The 14,998-nt window shown below is 39.7% G+C and overlaps 1 protein-coding gene across 6 annotated transcripts in view; it reads left to right on the plus strand.

The window, feature by feature from the left end:
* Positions 1 to 19: 19 nt before the first annotated feature.
* LOC127590792 (protein unc-13 homolog B-like) overlaps positions 20 to 14,998 on the plus strand; it is a 31,618-nt gene continuing 16,639 nt past the window's right edge. Inside the window, exons 1-5 of one of the 6 annotated variants that reach the window (XM_052050221.1) lie at positions 20 to 5,131; positions 7,165 to 7,440; positions 7,542 to 7,632; positions 13,053 to 13,099; positions 13,271 to 13,349. In XM_052050221.1, the coding sequence (XP_051906181.1) occupies positions 63 to 5,131; positions 7,165 to 7,440; positions 7,542 to 7,632; positions 13,053 to 13,099; positions 13,271 to 13,349 (5,562 nt within the window). In that variant the 5' untranslated portion in view covers positions 20 to 62. Of the gene's footprint in view, positions 5,132 to 7,164; positions 7,441 to 7,541; positions 7,633 to 9,542; positions 12,083 to 12,586; positions 12,610 to 13,052; positions 13,100 to 13,270; positions 13,350 to 13,375; positions 13,656 to 14,998 lie in introns of those variants that run through there. The other 5 variants (XM_052050223.1, XM_052050222.1, XM_052050224.1 and 2 more) reach the window with 5 other exon arrangements.

The raw sequence follows: 14,998 nt of genomic DNA on the forward strand, positions 1-14,998 counted from the left end.
AATCTCAACTTCTGAATGCCCCTTTAGATTTGTCTGCAGCTTATAGAAAAGGGAATCAGATCATGAACCTAAATCTTGAGCAGTTTGCACAAATGTTTGAAAATTCTTTCTTGTCACCAGAGCAGCAAGGTATTGATTTTACATCTTATACATTAAACAAAGTTCGTATGGATCCAAGCCAATCCAACCGCATGCCAGAAGACCAATTTAAGTATGTCATTGACCTTTCATGTCACAACAAAGACTCTCAGGGTCCTCAGTGGAATAGCCAAGTAAATAGAAGATTTCTGGCTCAAAAGGTTGCTGTTTCCTTGAATTCCACCGCTACTGTGAGATCAAACCAGCAGATACTTTACAAATGTTATCAGCCCAGCCAGCAACGTCGTCCATCCACTGGTGTTACTGTGAAACATGTTGATGATGTGTCAGAAGAAGACTGGAGGAAGATAGTTGCACCGGGAGAAGCACAACCAAATCGTCAGGTCAAAAAGATTTCTTCCCTCCTATCATCTGCTGTGGGCAAAAATACTTCAGTTGAATCAATACGGACTATCTTATCTTCTTCTAATCAAAGAGACCCTGACAATACAACAGATAAGCATTCTAAAAATTTGTTTTCATCTGGCTTACAAAGTTTGAAGACAAAGTTCATCAAAGAAGAAAGTACATCTGGAAGTTCACCAAAAGATGCAGAGGGACGAATTCTCCCCACACTTTCAACGGCGAATCATGTGACCACTTCACCAAAACAATCTCATACCAATTCACAGAAACCTAGGTTGCCACGGCAAATCTCAACAGAGACCCCCACAGTGCCTTTGGGATCAAAAGAATCTCAAATTAAAGATGGGATCCCTCAATTTGCAGCTGAGAAACCAGTGGATATAACAGTTGAGAAAACCTTTGAGCAACCAGGCTTCATGAATTTTCTAAAATCTGCAGTTGGCATCGAGGAACCCAAGCAAGAGTCGCAGAAAGTTTCACAGACATCTGTCAAAGGGCAAATCAAAATCGGTAACGCTGCTTCTACACAAGCAGGTGCTGGCCCAAATAAAGAGCCTACAGGAGTATCAAATATATTTGGATCAATTAGCAGCTTATTTAATAGTGATCCCTCTACGCCACAGAGCAAGGACACACCCAGGCAAACTGCAGCAAGAACGAAGGGTATACAGAGACAGCAAACACTGAACCAAAGCAGCGGATCTGGTCCAGAAAAAGAACTCCCCTTCAAAAAATCTGAAGCATTCACTTCCACTGTCAAGGACATTTCTGTAACCCAATCGGAAGCGACATCACTATCTGAACGGACAAAACAAGAAAGCAAAACAAAACCCTCTGGTGGCCTGTTTGGATTTTCAATTGGAGAAATTTTAACAGGAACAACAGCAGCAACACAGTCTGGATCTACAACTCAAACAAACAAGTCAGCTCCAAAAGAAGAGTCATTCAGTAAAAGTTTATTATCAGTGTTTAGTGGCTCAAATCCACCACAATCTCCACATAGCACTGGGCCTTCTCAAGCAAATGCCCCAAACACTACTCAACATTTTCCTCGAGTCGAATCTCCTGGTAAAGGTTCATCAACAATTTCTGGAGCCTCACGCTCCACACTCCCTCCTTCTCAAAGAGAGCCCAGTGATGAGGTGCCACAACAGAAAAATAGTCTTCCAAAAGAACAGCAGACAGGTTTTTTTTCATTGTTTGGTGGTACAAACACTCAACAGTCTCAATCTCAAACAGGATCTCTTTTAGGGGGAATTATTTCTGGATCATCAAGTTCAACCGAAAACCCAGTGAAGGGCCTGTTTTCAATATTTAGCGATTCCAGTCCTTCTGCGGCCCAGTCCCCAATTGCCTCATCTCCACAACAAAAAATAGTTCATCCGCAAGCTCAACAACACAGAGGAGCTCAAACACAATCAAAGCACCAGCCTCATGAACAGGGGCAACATTCCACATCTGTTCTGGGAGGGTTATTGGATGGGTTGTCTACCTCAAGTGAAGGTCCCAGAAAATCATTGTTCTCCATGTTTAGTACCCCAAATGCCTCTCAAACACCAAGAGCAGGAGGACATACAGCTGCACCAGCCAAAGAACCTTGTAAAACCAAACCTGCTGTTGTATCAGACATTGGGGCACCTACACAATCAACTCCTAAATTGTCACCTATCATTAAGTCTTCCAGCAAGGAGCCACTGCAGTCTTCGCAAGGTCCATCTGTGTTGAGCACCTTGGTTCGAGAAAATATAAGTGAAGTTTCAAGTTCAGGGAGCAATGAAAAAAATGACTCAAACGAACTCCAATCTATTACAAGGAAGGCAACTTTGAATCACAGCACTTGTGCTGGTTTTGAAATTGAATGCACTGATATTTCATCAACCGACGCAAATTCTGAATCTACAGCTGTCCTGAAGCCAACAATCACGAATAGTGCACCTGAGTACCTTGCTCGCCTTGAGGAACCGCCAGCTCTGTCTATGATCCGGGAACCAGGTCAGGGATCTTCAAAAACAGAATCAATTTCAGACAGTCCAGCGAAAGGCTTGCTTTCATTATTTTCTGGTCTTACTAGTGAATCTACTAGTGAAAGCCAAAAAACTCCATCTCCTGCAGCAAAAACATCTGAGCCCAAGGATGCACAAGCTAAAAGTATATTTTCTGTGTTTGGCACATCCACACCGCAACCCGGATCTCCGTCAGGAGGTTCTCTATTAGGTACTATGTTTGGAGGCTCATCATCTCAAACTGCTTCTTCTCAGCCTGGAGGATCATTACTCGGCGGTTTATTTGGAGGCCCTACTCAGCAATCTACTCAGCAGACTGCACCAACTAAGACTAGTGGTTCTGTTCCTCAGACCGCAGGAACTCAAGCAGGGGAATCCTTTATTGGAGGTTTATTTGGTGGATCTTCTACTCGGACAGCTGGATCTCAGACTGGAGGGTCCATTTTAGCTGGCATATTTGGAGCTCCAGTAGTATCATCCACAGCAACACAGGCTAGTGGGACATTGGGTGGACTCTTTGGTAGGGCTACCACACAAAACATTGTACCTCAAAATAATAGCTCTGTAGTGGAAGCTAGTCTGGGAAGATCAGCTACTGAACAGACTACTGACCGTTTTCCTGACGCCTCAGTTCCAGCTGAATTAGTCAGAAATTTGCCTTCAACGTTGAAAGATTCTCTTCCACCTGCATCGTGTGCACAAACAGTTACCCCAAATTTAAATAATAGCAAAAACCCCACTCCTGTTTCTGAACCTGCTCCGTGTGGATCATTAACACAAAGAGATGGTCATGACAATAACACAGTCCAAGCTTCAGGTTGTGACGAATCTTCAACAATTGTCACTGTCCCTCAAATTGAAGAACAACCAGAAACATTACAGAAAACTACCATTACAGACTTGGTTCCGGTAGAAAGGGTACTTTTAAAACATGGCAACATAGATGACCATTGTGATAAAACAGACAAACCAGCAGTAGCAGATAATGCTGCTGAATATGAAACTTGTATTCTAAAGCAAGAACCTGCAGCAACTACCATTGTAAAAGATAAGTCTACTGAAGATAAAACGCCACCTAAAAATGAAGAGGAGATGTTACTTCCACCCATGATTGAGGTACAACAAAAGACAGCAGCGGTGGACAAACAAGTTGGGAATTCATCAACAGAAACAGTCACAAGCTTTATGTCCTCCCTTTTTAAACCAGTAATGTCCTCTGATGCAGGGCCTCAGCCTCAAGAGAAAAGTTCCCCTTTTGGATTCGGAGGATTAGCTCCCCAAGCTGCTGCTAGCCAACATGGAGCTTCACTATTTGGGAGTATTTTTGGTGTTTCCACTACTCAGTCAGCACCTCCCCACTCAGGTGTAAATGTATCTGGAAATTTAAACAAGGGCCCTGATCCCCAGTCTAACACTGACAGTCGTGCAACAACTTCTGGAGGGTCGATTTTTGGAATGTTCAGTGGACAAGCCACTATAAAGCCAAATGTTCCAAAGACTAGTGGGCCATTACTGGGTGGGCTGTTTGGAGGGACTGCCAGAGCAGCACAGTCTGGTGGTTCTTTCCTTGGAGGAATGTTTGGAGGGCTCACGGCCCAGGCTGCAGGATCACAAACTGGAACAGCAGTTCTTGGGGATAATCAGAGGGCTACATTTAAGGGGATGGGACAGCCACCCAAGACACCCGAATCACTGCTAAATGAGCAGAAACCAAAACCTATTACTACCCGACAACCACATGTTACAAAAGACAACTTGGCAACAAATGGTACTCTGACAGATTCAAATCAAGTTGTCGACTCCAATCAAGTACATTGCACTAAGGAGGAATCCAACACCATTTTAAGTAACAATGAAGTGTCACCTGAGGCTGCTCATCCAGACACCACAACACCCACAAGTAAATGTGAACTCATTTCCCAAATTGATGACACAAAGAATGAAATGTCAACCGTTACGGAAAACATTCAAGAGAACCCCATTCTCAACAAGGAACAGTCTCGATGTGAAGGTGACTTATCTGTCCCAAAAAATAATTCAAATACAGCCCAACCTGTTCATAATTTTCAAAAAGATGCAGAACCAGCTCAAGCGAAGTCTTTGTTCGGTTTCACATCAACACAGAGTGATGCAGGAAAATCAATTGGATCTTTATTTTCACCAGCAGTGACATCTGCTTCTTCAGCAAGTCCTCAAACAGAAGCAGGCAGTTCTCTTTTTTCAGGATTAAAAACATTATCTGGTGGTCTTTTTCAAGAAGAAAAAACTATTACTCCTTCATTATTTCGGACAAAGATGGGATTTCCCTGGCAAACAGAACCAGTAAAGCAAGCCACTCCCTCAGTAATAACATCTCAGCCAAAGAATAGTAGCAAGCCAACAAGTGCTGAAACGCCTCAAGCGCAAAACGTTTTGACATCTGATGCCCCAAAAGGTGAATCGGTAGGTTCCGCAGATAAAGTAGCCAAACTCCAGATATGCATTTCCAGCCTCGAACTAGATTCCCCACCATTCTTGACCTTAAAAGATACCAAAATGCTTGTAGAAACAAACCCTTCTGCAGGTACTACTAATGAAGAGCCATTGGACAACCAGTCAAAGAGGAATCTGTTGAATTCAAAAAGGCTAGTAAAAGCATTGTAAATGGCATTGTTCCTTACCATTTATATGTAATTACACTCCCCTCCCCACCCAAAAAGGCTTTGCAACCCCGCCTGTCATTTTAATGTAAAAAGCCTTTGTTTAAATTAAGAACAGGACATATTCATATCATTGTAAAACACGACTCCAAGGTCAAACACATTTTACTGTATTATTTTTGAGCATTATAATTCAGAGCCCCTAAGGTAACATGGAAGGAAAAAGAAAACACCATGTTCCCTCGAAAAGATAACATTCCCTGGCATTTTTTTTTTCAAAGGAATATGCCAGAATGACTTCTTTTATCTTTTACTTCTTGACTCGTGTTTGTACCCCGTGCTGGCTGTGGTAAATGTGTCACCTATCGCTTTGGCTCAGCAGGGTCGATCATTTGCGCCCTAATTTGACAACTCTTTTCAAATTGTCTCATAAACATTCCTTTATTTTGCCAGACTTCTTAAACTGACATTTCAAGCACCCAATTATTACCTGTCCGTGTTTCAAGAATTGAGGGTACTGCTTGAAAATATTAACCAGAGCACAGAATCGACCATGTGCGCGGAAGCTGAATTTACCAGTGCATTACAGACCATTCATAAATCAAGATGTTTTCTGTTGCAATTGTTTCTTAATTATTCTTTTTACAAATTGAGGTCATCCTTTTGGAGGGCTTCTGTAAAATTGCTTCAGCAAATGAATTTTTATACTATAATACTGTCATTTGCTGTTGATTGTTGACAGCATCTGTACGGAAAATGTGTTTGAGCATGGGAATCACTTTTGGTTTCCATATTCCTAGTAGATACGATACATGCTTTGGTTTCCTTTTTCCATATTTCATTTGTGAATTATTTGTACCCCTTTTGTACATAAATATACTATCATTGTAATTATCAACTCTCAATTTTTAACTGTCAAGTTGAATGTCACAATTACATAGATGTATACAAATGATACATTATTCACACCTATGCATATTTCATTCTTAATTCATTTGAAGTCATCTATGAAGATTGATGATTTGTGATTCACGATTAGGGCTCTATGCGATCTGTTTTTACAGTGCTGTCAAAACATAGCTGCCCTCTTCTCAAATTCCACATTTCAAATTTATTTTGGAGGAGGTAGAAATGTTTTGGGGTCATGAGGCGATGCCCTTCAATCTCCTCATTTCATGGAGATATCTACTAAAGACATTGAGTCAGTGTCGCGCGTAATTAGCACGTGGCTGAATCTCCACTCTAAATTTGGTACATTGTTACTCATTGAAGTATATCATTGTGCATCTACTGTAGTGTACTGTACTGTTGCTGTGATGCAGATCAAGTGCCATCGCTGTTTATATTTTGCCCACCATTTTAATTACGCTAGGCATGTAAGATACACGCTTAGCGTAATTAAAAAAAAAATGCAGGCAATCAAATGAAAACAATGAAATGTGCAGAGGTAATTGTGATCAGCAGTATTCATTATTAGTAGGACTTCAAGAGCATGACTCCCAGAATTTCAACATAGCATCTATAACTTGTAGGAGCCATAGTCGACACTTTATGCAAATGCTAACATATATTTAACGTTTCTATTTCGAAATTTTTTCAACATGCCACAATGTCCCTTCAAGGTTTGGTATCTTTTTTAGGTTGTGTGTTGTGTCTATACAACACTTGTTTTAGTTTTTAGAAAGATTTTTGAGCAAGCAAAGCAAAAAAAAAAAAAAAAAAAACTTGATCAAATCGGATGTCATGTAATTCTGAGTAGATCAGTGGGGCTCACACACAACATTATTCCAAATTCAGGAATTTCATCAATGTTTCAACAGCATTGAACATGTAAAGGCAACATTCTTGGAAAATGTTTACGACAACAATCCCCACTTATCTAACCCCGCTAGAAAAGCGATCCAGAAATATGCAGTAATCACAAATGATAGAGACATTGTCATTCTTTAATTGAGTCTGAATTTGTTTTTGTTGTTTTAAATTCTAATATTGATTATTTCCCTCTATTTCCCATTTAGTCCAGCAGAAAGTAGTCGGTTTGGGTCATCAGGAAACCTAAGTCAGACCAGCTCTCAGCTGAGTGAGATCGGTCACGAAAGCACTGGAGGCTCTGAACTCGAAGAATCCTTCCACTCCTATCACAGCACGAGCATCTATCCCTCCTCAATCGGACTTTTGACAACCAACGCACAGTCTGCCGTTGGCCAAAAGGTTCTAGCTCAGCCGTCCTTCGACACGCGACAACACTTGCAAAATGAAACTCCAACAGAGAAAGTGTTCTCAAAACTTCAAAGGTATGGTTTTCTTCAACAACAATATTTAACGAATACCTAAAAAAAAAATGTATTTGTCCCGTAATCGCTCTTATTCACGCTCATAAATTCCTGTGTCCCAGGTTTCATGATGAAGGGTCACCCTTACCGTTTTCTCCATCCAGAGTTCGTTGGTTGAGGGCGATCAATAAAGTCAGGGTTCAACTTCGTGAGGTATGTTTTATTTATTTTTTTAATGCAAGTATGTCATCATTCTTCCTCTACCATTCATACTGCAATGAAAAAATTCACTCTTTCATTATTCCATCCATCTGTTTTCTGTACTCATCGAAATTATTTTATGATTATTCATTATAATCCTTCAACGATAAAATTTTACATGTATCCCACATCATTCTTTTGACAGTGTAACAGAGGTTACATTTTACTGTACATTGCATCGTACTTGCTCTAAAAATTATCAACTGAATTAAAAAAAAGTCAATATGAAATACAAACTCATGAAAATTGCAAAATGATTAAAACTTAAGTTTCCGCACCATACATAATGGGGTAGGTTGCAGGAAGCGTAACTACTTTGTACTCTGTAAACAAAGACAGTGCAGCTCAGCCTGTGGCTTGCAGACGTTATGGCTCAAAGGAATACTTTTGGTTGTGTCTCAAGCCCAGTTGAAAATAAATATCAGCACAGCACGAAAAAAAAAACACACACACCACAGAGCTACTTTCTTTCGAGTGATCGTTTTTATAAGATAGTAATTCAGAATGTTCAAACTGTTATTGTTGCAGTTGTCTGGATCTTTTATTTCATTGTTTATTTATTAAAAAGAAGGCAAACTATTGCTTTCCTCAAAGGAGATCAGAGCCGAGGCGGTGTACCTTGACTGTATTGTATGCAAATTGACATTTAATTTTACTATAAATTGTCATGTCCATCCCTAGTTGCTTAATGACGTAGTCTGAAAGCCATTTTTATCATTTGAGCATCAGATTTTAAAATATGATCCATGTCTGCAAAGGCCATTTTTGAACAAGATATTTTCCGAGCCATTACTCAACTGTTTCAGGTACAAGAAGAATTAGTATAAGTATTCTCGATTCTCGATGATTATGGCACACTCATACAGGTTTTCATGGAAAATGAAGTGCCGGTACACATGCGACGCTGAATATAAATAAGAAATGTGGCAGCACCCGATACAGCGATAAGACTGAGACTCAACCTCAAATCTTCTCTGTGCTGAATTACACTGCCAGAGGGAAGTGAGAAAGCAGCGAGAGCATCCAAAAGGGTGGGGAATCTCGGGATAGTGTCATTATCATGTGATGTGTAAACTGCTTTCCCCAATCATCTGACATAACAATCCAGTAGGATCAATGCGGAAACTCGATCCTCAACAAGTTTAAGAATAGTCTTTAAACCGGGCACACCAACAAATCCATTGTACAGCTGTGGAGGATACCGTCACATCATTTTAATGGATCCGCCGTGATGAATCTGAATCGGGTTCTTCTTCGTTTACTTTTCCACCTCCCAGTAGAAGGTAAGGGTTTTTTATGTATTTATTTATTTATATAAGTTGCAGATGTTCAGATCAATTGTACAGTTATATACTTATTCAGTATTATTATACTTTATATGTATTCGTGAATAAGGTCTTTTATTTATCTGTAACATATTAATTGTTATTGTTTCATACAGAGTCTTCTGTAAGCACAATATGAATCACTGGACATATGAATTTAAAAAAAAATCACCATTCCAAATGTCATTTGATTGGCTAATGTAAGTTGGTTATTGTGACTATTTAATGCCATGAAATATATATATATATATATATATATATAAACTTTTGTACTGATCAATGTTAACTGTGGTATCGAAAAAGGGTTGGGCCAGAGCAATCCAGTAAAGCAGCTGGTAGAGCTGAAACAGGACATGAAGCACAGACTTTTGACTTGTCATCTAATTGCTGTGTTCCCAAAGCGTTGCAATTACAGAGATCAAAGCAGCTGCATGCAAGTTGTGTGCATGATAGAATGTATCTCTACACTGCTGCCAGCCTACCCTATTGGAGATTGTCTATTCTAGGAATTTCCTATTTGATTGATTGATTTATTTATTTTTTTACTCTAGAGACCTGGGAATTAGGACTTTGGTACCTGGCAAGATTAAAATAAAATTTGTGTTGCCCAGCATCTGCATTGCATACATGTATGGTAAAGAATGTGAGATGTTGGAAAGCCATAGCTTGTTGATGATCAACTCATCAGTTTCCAGCGTCTTACTCTTAGAATTCACCCACGGCCCATTTTGGGTGCCTATCCTAGGTTTGGGGCACTCTGGTCTATACTCGCTAAGGTACAATTAAAAAAATAATAAATATTGGCTCTGAATTTTCTGAAGTAAATTGAATTTTGTTATACTTGCAAACATCGAGTTTAAGTCAATTCTTTAGTATTGTTACTATTTTGCTAATAATCAAACTGCTTTTCTTTTGTCTGACCTTGCCAGGCGCAGAAGATGATTGCTTACATTAATCGGAAGATGTATTGCTGTGGAATCACAGTGTTTTTTTCCTTCAAGCGGACATAGCTAAGCAAGAGCGTCACTTCATGGAGATGTTCCCCAAAGGACGCCTCGACGGACAAGATGAGCACAACATAAAAGTAGTTCACGTTCTTCCGCAATCCCCCATGGGTCTCCTGGTGGAACAAAGTTTCAACATACCGCCACAGAACAAAAGACTGGAGGCCAATCAGTCCTTTACTCAATCACGAATGAACAGCTGTTCTGATTCTGAGTCTGGGATTTCTGATGTGAAAGATACTCATATACCTCATGTAATAAAAAATATCCAGATTGAGGAAACTAAACAAGACGAGGACCAAGGCTCGAATAATATAGTGGACCATATCCTGAAAGAGCTGAAAGGCATAAATAAGATCCAGGAGGAAATATCAGACCTGAAGCAATATCTAACGTCTGTACGAGGTTCAGTGGATGAAGTGTCTTGTTGTGTTGATGCAGTGCTAAGTGAAATTGATGAGTTATACTCTGGAGCTTCTGCTGCACCTCACTGTAGTCCAGTTTCTCAAACGCGCAGAACCAGGCGAGGAAGCCTGGGAAGACAGAATGCTGTAACGTCACCTCTCAAAAGAGACACTGCTCTACCGCCTGATTGGAAAAAACATGGAAATATTCCTGGTGGTTTACCATCTCATAGAACTTCCAAGCAATCGACTCTCAGTCACCTTGCCCACCAGTCCAACCAACAACCAGTCCAAGAGATGGCGTTGCAAAGCTCAAATATACAAGTTCTTTGTGCTGCAAAACAAGAGCTCCTTTGTCTTCATCAATGTCAGGACTACAGAAGCAACCACACTTTGTCATCCTGTCCTTGCTCAGATGCAGGATTTCTTTGTGCTAATCCAGAGCATGACAAGTGGCCTGCTGATTATCAACAGTTCAATATCTGTGGGGAGGGAGATTGGATTGAGGGTGAAGTCTCCTCTGCAAACAGTGAAGAATTACATGTTTGGGACTACTGTTGTACAGAAACACAAAGCAGCACACCGGGTCATTCTTCACACGCTAGTTCTGAACACCTCTCATTACTTTTTGGAATTCATTACAACTCTCCGTCATGTTCTCCTAGTTTGGACAACAGAAATAAAGGACTACAGAATGATGAAACAGATTTGGCATGCGTCTGTTCCGTTCAGTACCCCTACTCACAGACGTCAGGGTACGACGACATGGATGGATCCAATGAGCTGTTGACAGACAGTGAGGGTGGTCACCTGGAGCCTAATTCACTGTGCAATGACTATCCACCATCTGGTGACACTCATGAACTGGGATTAGCAGAGAGTTTGGAGAGGGACTGGTACTGGACAGATCACAGCATCTCAAGAGATGATGGAGGAGAATCTTTGTCACTACATTCTGTTGAGATTTCTCCGAGGTTAGGATTTGATATTCCAACTTTTAGCAAGGCGGTACTAAGTTTTAGGTCTTCTTTAAAGGGGGCGCTGAAACAGTTTGACGTGCTCAACCCTGACAATTTGAAAGATGATATCTCAGAAGCATCTCTGTGCCTTATTACATGTGCCGATGAAGCAACAGAATCGATCATCGCTGCTTGTCACACAGAAGAAGTGTCCAACAATCACACTTCATGTGTCCCCACCAGTGACGACAGTGAGACCTCAGACTTTAGGGATTATGGACAGATACTGGAGAAAGAGTCATGTTCACCTCAAGCATTGCACCAAGAGGCAGGCCACACTCTGTCAACTGAAACAAACGGAAGGGATATTGAGGTTTTACAAAGCAAAGAAGAATATAACATTAATTTGGAAACGTCAGGGCTTTACCTGAAACCAAATTCTTGCCTGGTCATCCAGTGTGAGAGTCCATTGGATGCATCGCCCGGTTCAGACAAAGTACCCTTCGGTTCTCCAAGTGAAATCAACAACTTTGAGGAGGTCGGAAAACCTACCAATGCCAATCACAAAGCACGTATAGCGAAGTTCCAGCGCATTCTTCGAGAAAAGAGGCAGATTCATCAGAAGCTGTCCCAGTCTATGCAAGTTTATCAGGGGTCTTGTGGTTCTCAAGGTTCTCAAGGATTCCGATCTCTGGAGACATGTATTAAAGGTAGTTTTATATATACAGTCAAACCTCGGTTTTCGTCCATAATCCGTTCCAGAGGGCTGTTCGAAAACCGATTTTTTTCGAAAACCGAAACAACGCTCTTTAAAAATTATTATTTTTTATAAAATCTTGAACTCGTCTGCTCACAATGGGAAGCGTCACTTCCTCGTCTACACGAGGAAGCATCATTTCCTTGTGTAAGGAAGGCGAGAAATCAAGTGGTGCATTCAAGTGCGCTCAGTTTGTTCGAGAACTGAAATTTGATTGTCATCCGAGGTATAAAAAATTTGAAATTTTTGGACCAAAAACGAATTGGTCGAGAACCGAGATGTTCGAAAACCAAGATTTGACTGTGTGTGTACATATAATATACATATATACACAGTATATATGTTTGTGTGTGTGTACATGTTGAAAATGAAATGCATCTTAATGCCACACATTGAAAATGTACACATTTGCCAATTTTGATTTAAAGTAATGGGATTTTCCATACTTTCTCCACAGAAACAGTGCAAGAAGAAGATCAGGTTGCTCCAGTTCTATTACCTCTGTATTAAAGTTGAAGCATTTTTCTTTGTATGCCCCATTTTACTTTTTATGCTAACCCCCACCCCCCCCCATCAACTCTTGTCACTGCGCTTATTAATGGATTACACTGTAGAAAGTCTTTACATCGAATTTAAAGTGTGGAATCATTTTGGTGACTGTGAGGAATCAATCTGTTTGTGAAACCGTTTCAACAAATGTATAGTCTGTGCAAATGTCTTTCATTATTTATTTAATCATTAAACATGCTTATACAGTTGAATGTTTTTTGTTTGTTTGGTTGTGTTTTTGTGTGGTATTCCATCTAAAATCAGAAAAGTGAAACTCAACCAAATGCATGTTTCATTCCTCCCCGTCTCAAAACTTTATTGGATTTTTTTAACCTTTGCAAATGTTCTCACTATTCATATTTTAAATCTCGCAGGTTTGTCATGACGAATCCAGTGTAAGACAGGCCTGGGTAAAACCAAGGTAAGTCAAACAGCGTTGGAAACATTTGTTTGAAAGTCTATGAATTTTAGCCCTATATTAAATTAAGTGCATTACGTTTTGGATTTTGGCTGTAATGATGTACCTTTCTAATCTAAAAGTTGATAATAATAATAATGATCAAACTCCATTCGCAAATGTGTCTGACAACAGTGGTGGACCGGGGCTTTATGGGATTGACAGCATGCCAGACCTTCGTAAAAAGAAGCCTATCGCCTTGGTTAGCGATGTGGTCAGTAGATACATATTTCTGTTTTGGGGTTTGTTTGCTTGTCTGTTTTTTTTAAACTTGTCTAGTGTGTGTGTGTGTGTGTATCCTGCACGTTATTGGTCTTTTGACTGCATGGTTTGTACTTTTTGTGAGTTCATTTTCATGTTTGGGAGCCCAGCTATTTATTGGTTTTGAGATTTGATGAGAGTGTTATCATTGAAACGCATATGAAAACAAGCTGCTAATTTTTCTCTCCCTCCTCTCTTAAACCTGAAACTATTCCCCACAACTCTCTTGAATGCATTCTATCTGCCTGGTCAGGCTATGGTAAGTTATTAGAATCAAGTAAAATATCAAGTTGGATAAACAAAACACGACTTGCCTCTAACCAAAATAACTGCAGCATGTTTTTTTTCTCTTTAATTGGAGCCTTCGTGTGATTTAGAAATTAATGCATTTACATGCGTCTTTTCAATGACACTGGATAACGTCTTTTTGCCCCTAAATGACTTTTTTCATGACAATTAATTTTTTTTAAACTTTTTTCTAGCACATCAGATGTTTGAGATTTCTATTTTGAGTTTGAAGTTTTTAAGATTACAATGCTTCGTTTAAGCAAGACAGATTTTGCTATGTGCTGTAATTTAAAACTATGCTTTTTTTTCTTATTCTTATTATTATTACCATTATTATTTTTTAATAGACATCTGATGTGTTAGAAAAAAAACAAGGGCAGATTCTAAATTGGTGCAAAACAATAAAGAAAAGTTCAGAAAAAATTGTTGACCAGTGTAATTTAAAGATGCTTTCTCACAAAAAAAAAAATCCACTTCTCCACACCTGGGCAACATTTTTGGTAGCCTCGTGTTAAAGAATTAAAAACTTACTTTGGTCACTGAAATAATAACAAAAAAATTGACAGTTGTGGTAATTGCCTAATTGCATCGTGCAAAGCCGCAAAGCCCCTTGGACAATATACTTAAGACAGACTAAATAAACAAAGCTGGGGCTTTATATTTATGTATTTATTTTAACAAAGTCACATCATCTTTACATGTCAACGAGAACATTCCAAGAACAGAATACTGTTCCTAAAATTAAACCCGGAGGAGGCACTGTTATGTTCCGGGGCTGCTTTGCTACTTCCGACCGGTCTTTGGTCTGTGCAGGGTATAATGAAATCTCGAGACTACGAGGGCATTCTGGGGCATTCCCCGTGTCAGAAACCTTGGTCTGAGCAACATTCCAGGATAATGGCCCAAACTCACTGTAAAACTCACCAACAAAGGGCTAAGAACAAAACATTCTGTCCTAGCCATCTGCCACTCCAGATGAAAATCCAATTGTGCATCTGCGGAAGGAGCTGGAACTTACATCTAGGCGAAGGCACACTCTGTAACCTGAGAAAGCTGGAGCAATTTGCACAAGAGTTGTTCCAAAACAACGACACATGTAAGGCACATTAAGAGTTACCAAAGTCATTTGATGATTGCATTGATCTCCTAAAAAGGATGTGCATCAAAAATTTAAATTAAAAAAAAGGCTAAAAGCAATGCCAACTGTTTGCAACTTTATTTGTAGTGTTTACCTTTGTCAGTTTATTTCAGTGACCACTGTATTTTTTAAAATCGTTATTATTGTTATTTTTTTTCTGTCATGGCATATCGCCA

Source organism: Hippocampus zosterae, chromosome 18 (genome assembly GCF_025434085.1).
Source record: "Hippocampus zosterae strain Florida chromosome 18, ASM2543408v3, whole genome shotgun sequence".
NCBI classification, from domain to species: Eukaryota; Metazoa; Chordata; class Actinopteri; order Syngnathiformes; family Syngnathidae; genus Hippocampus; species Hippocampus zosterae.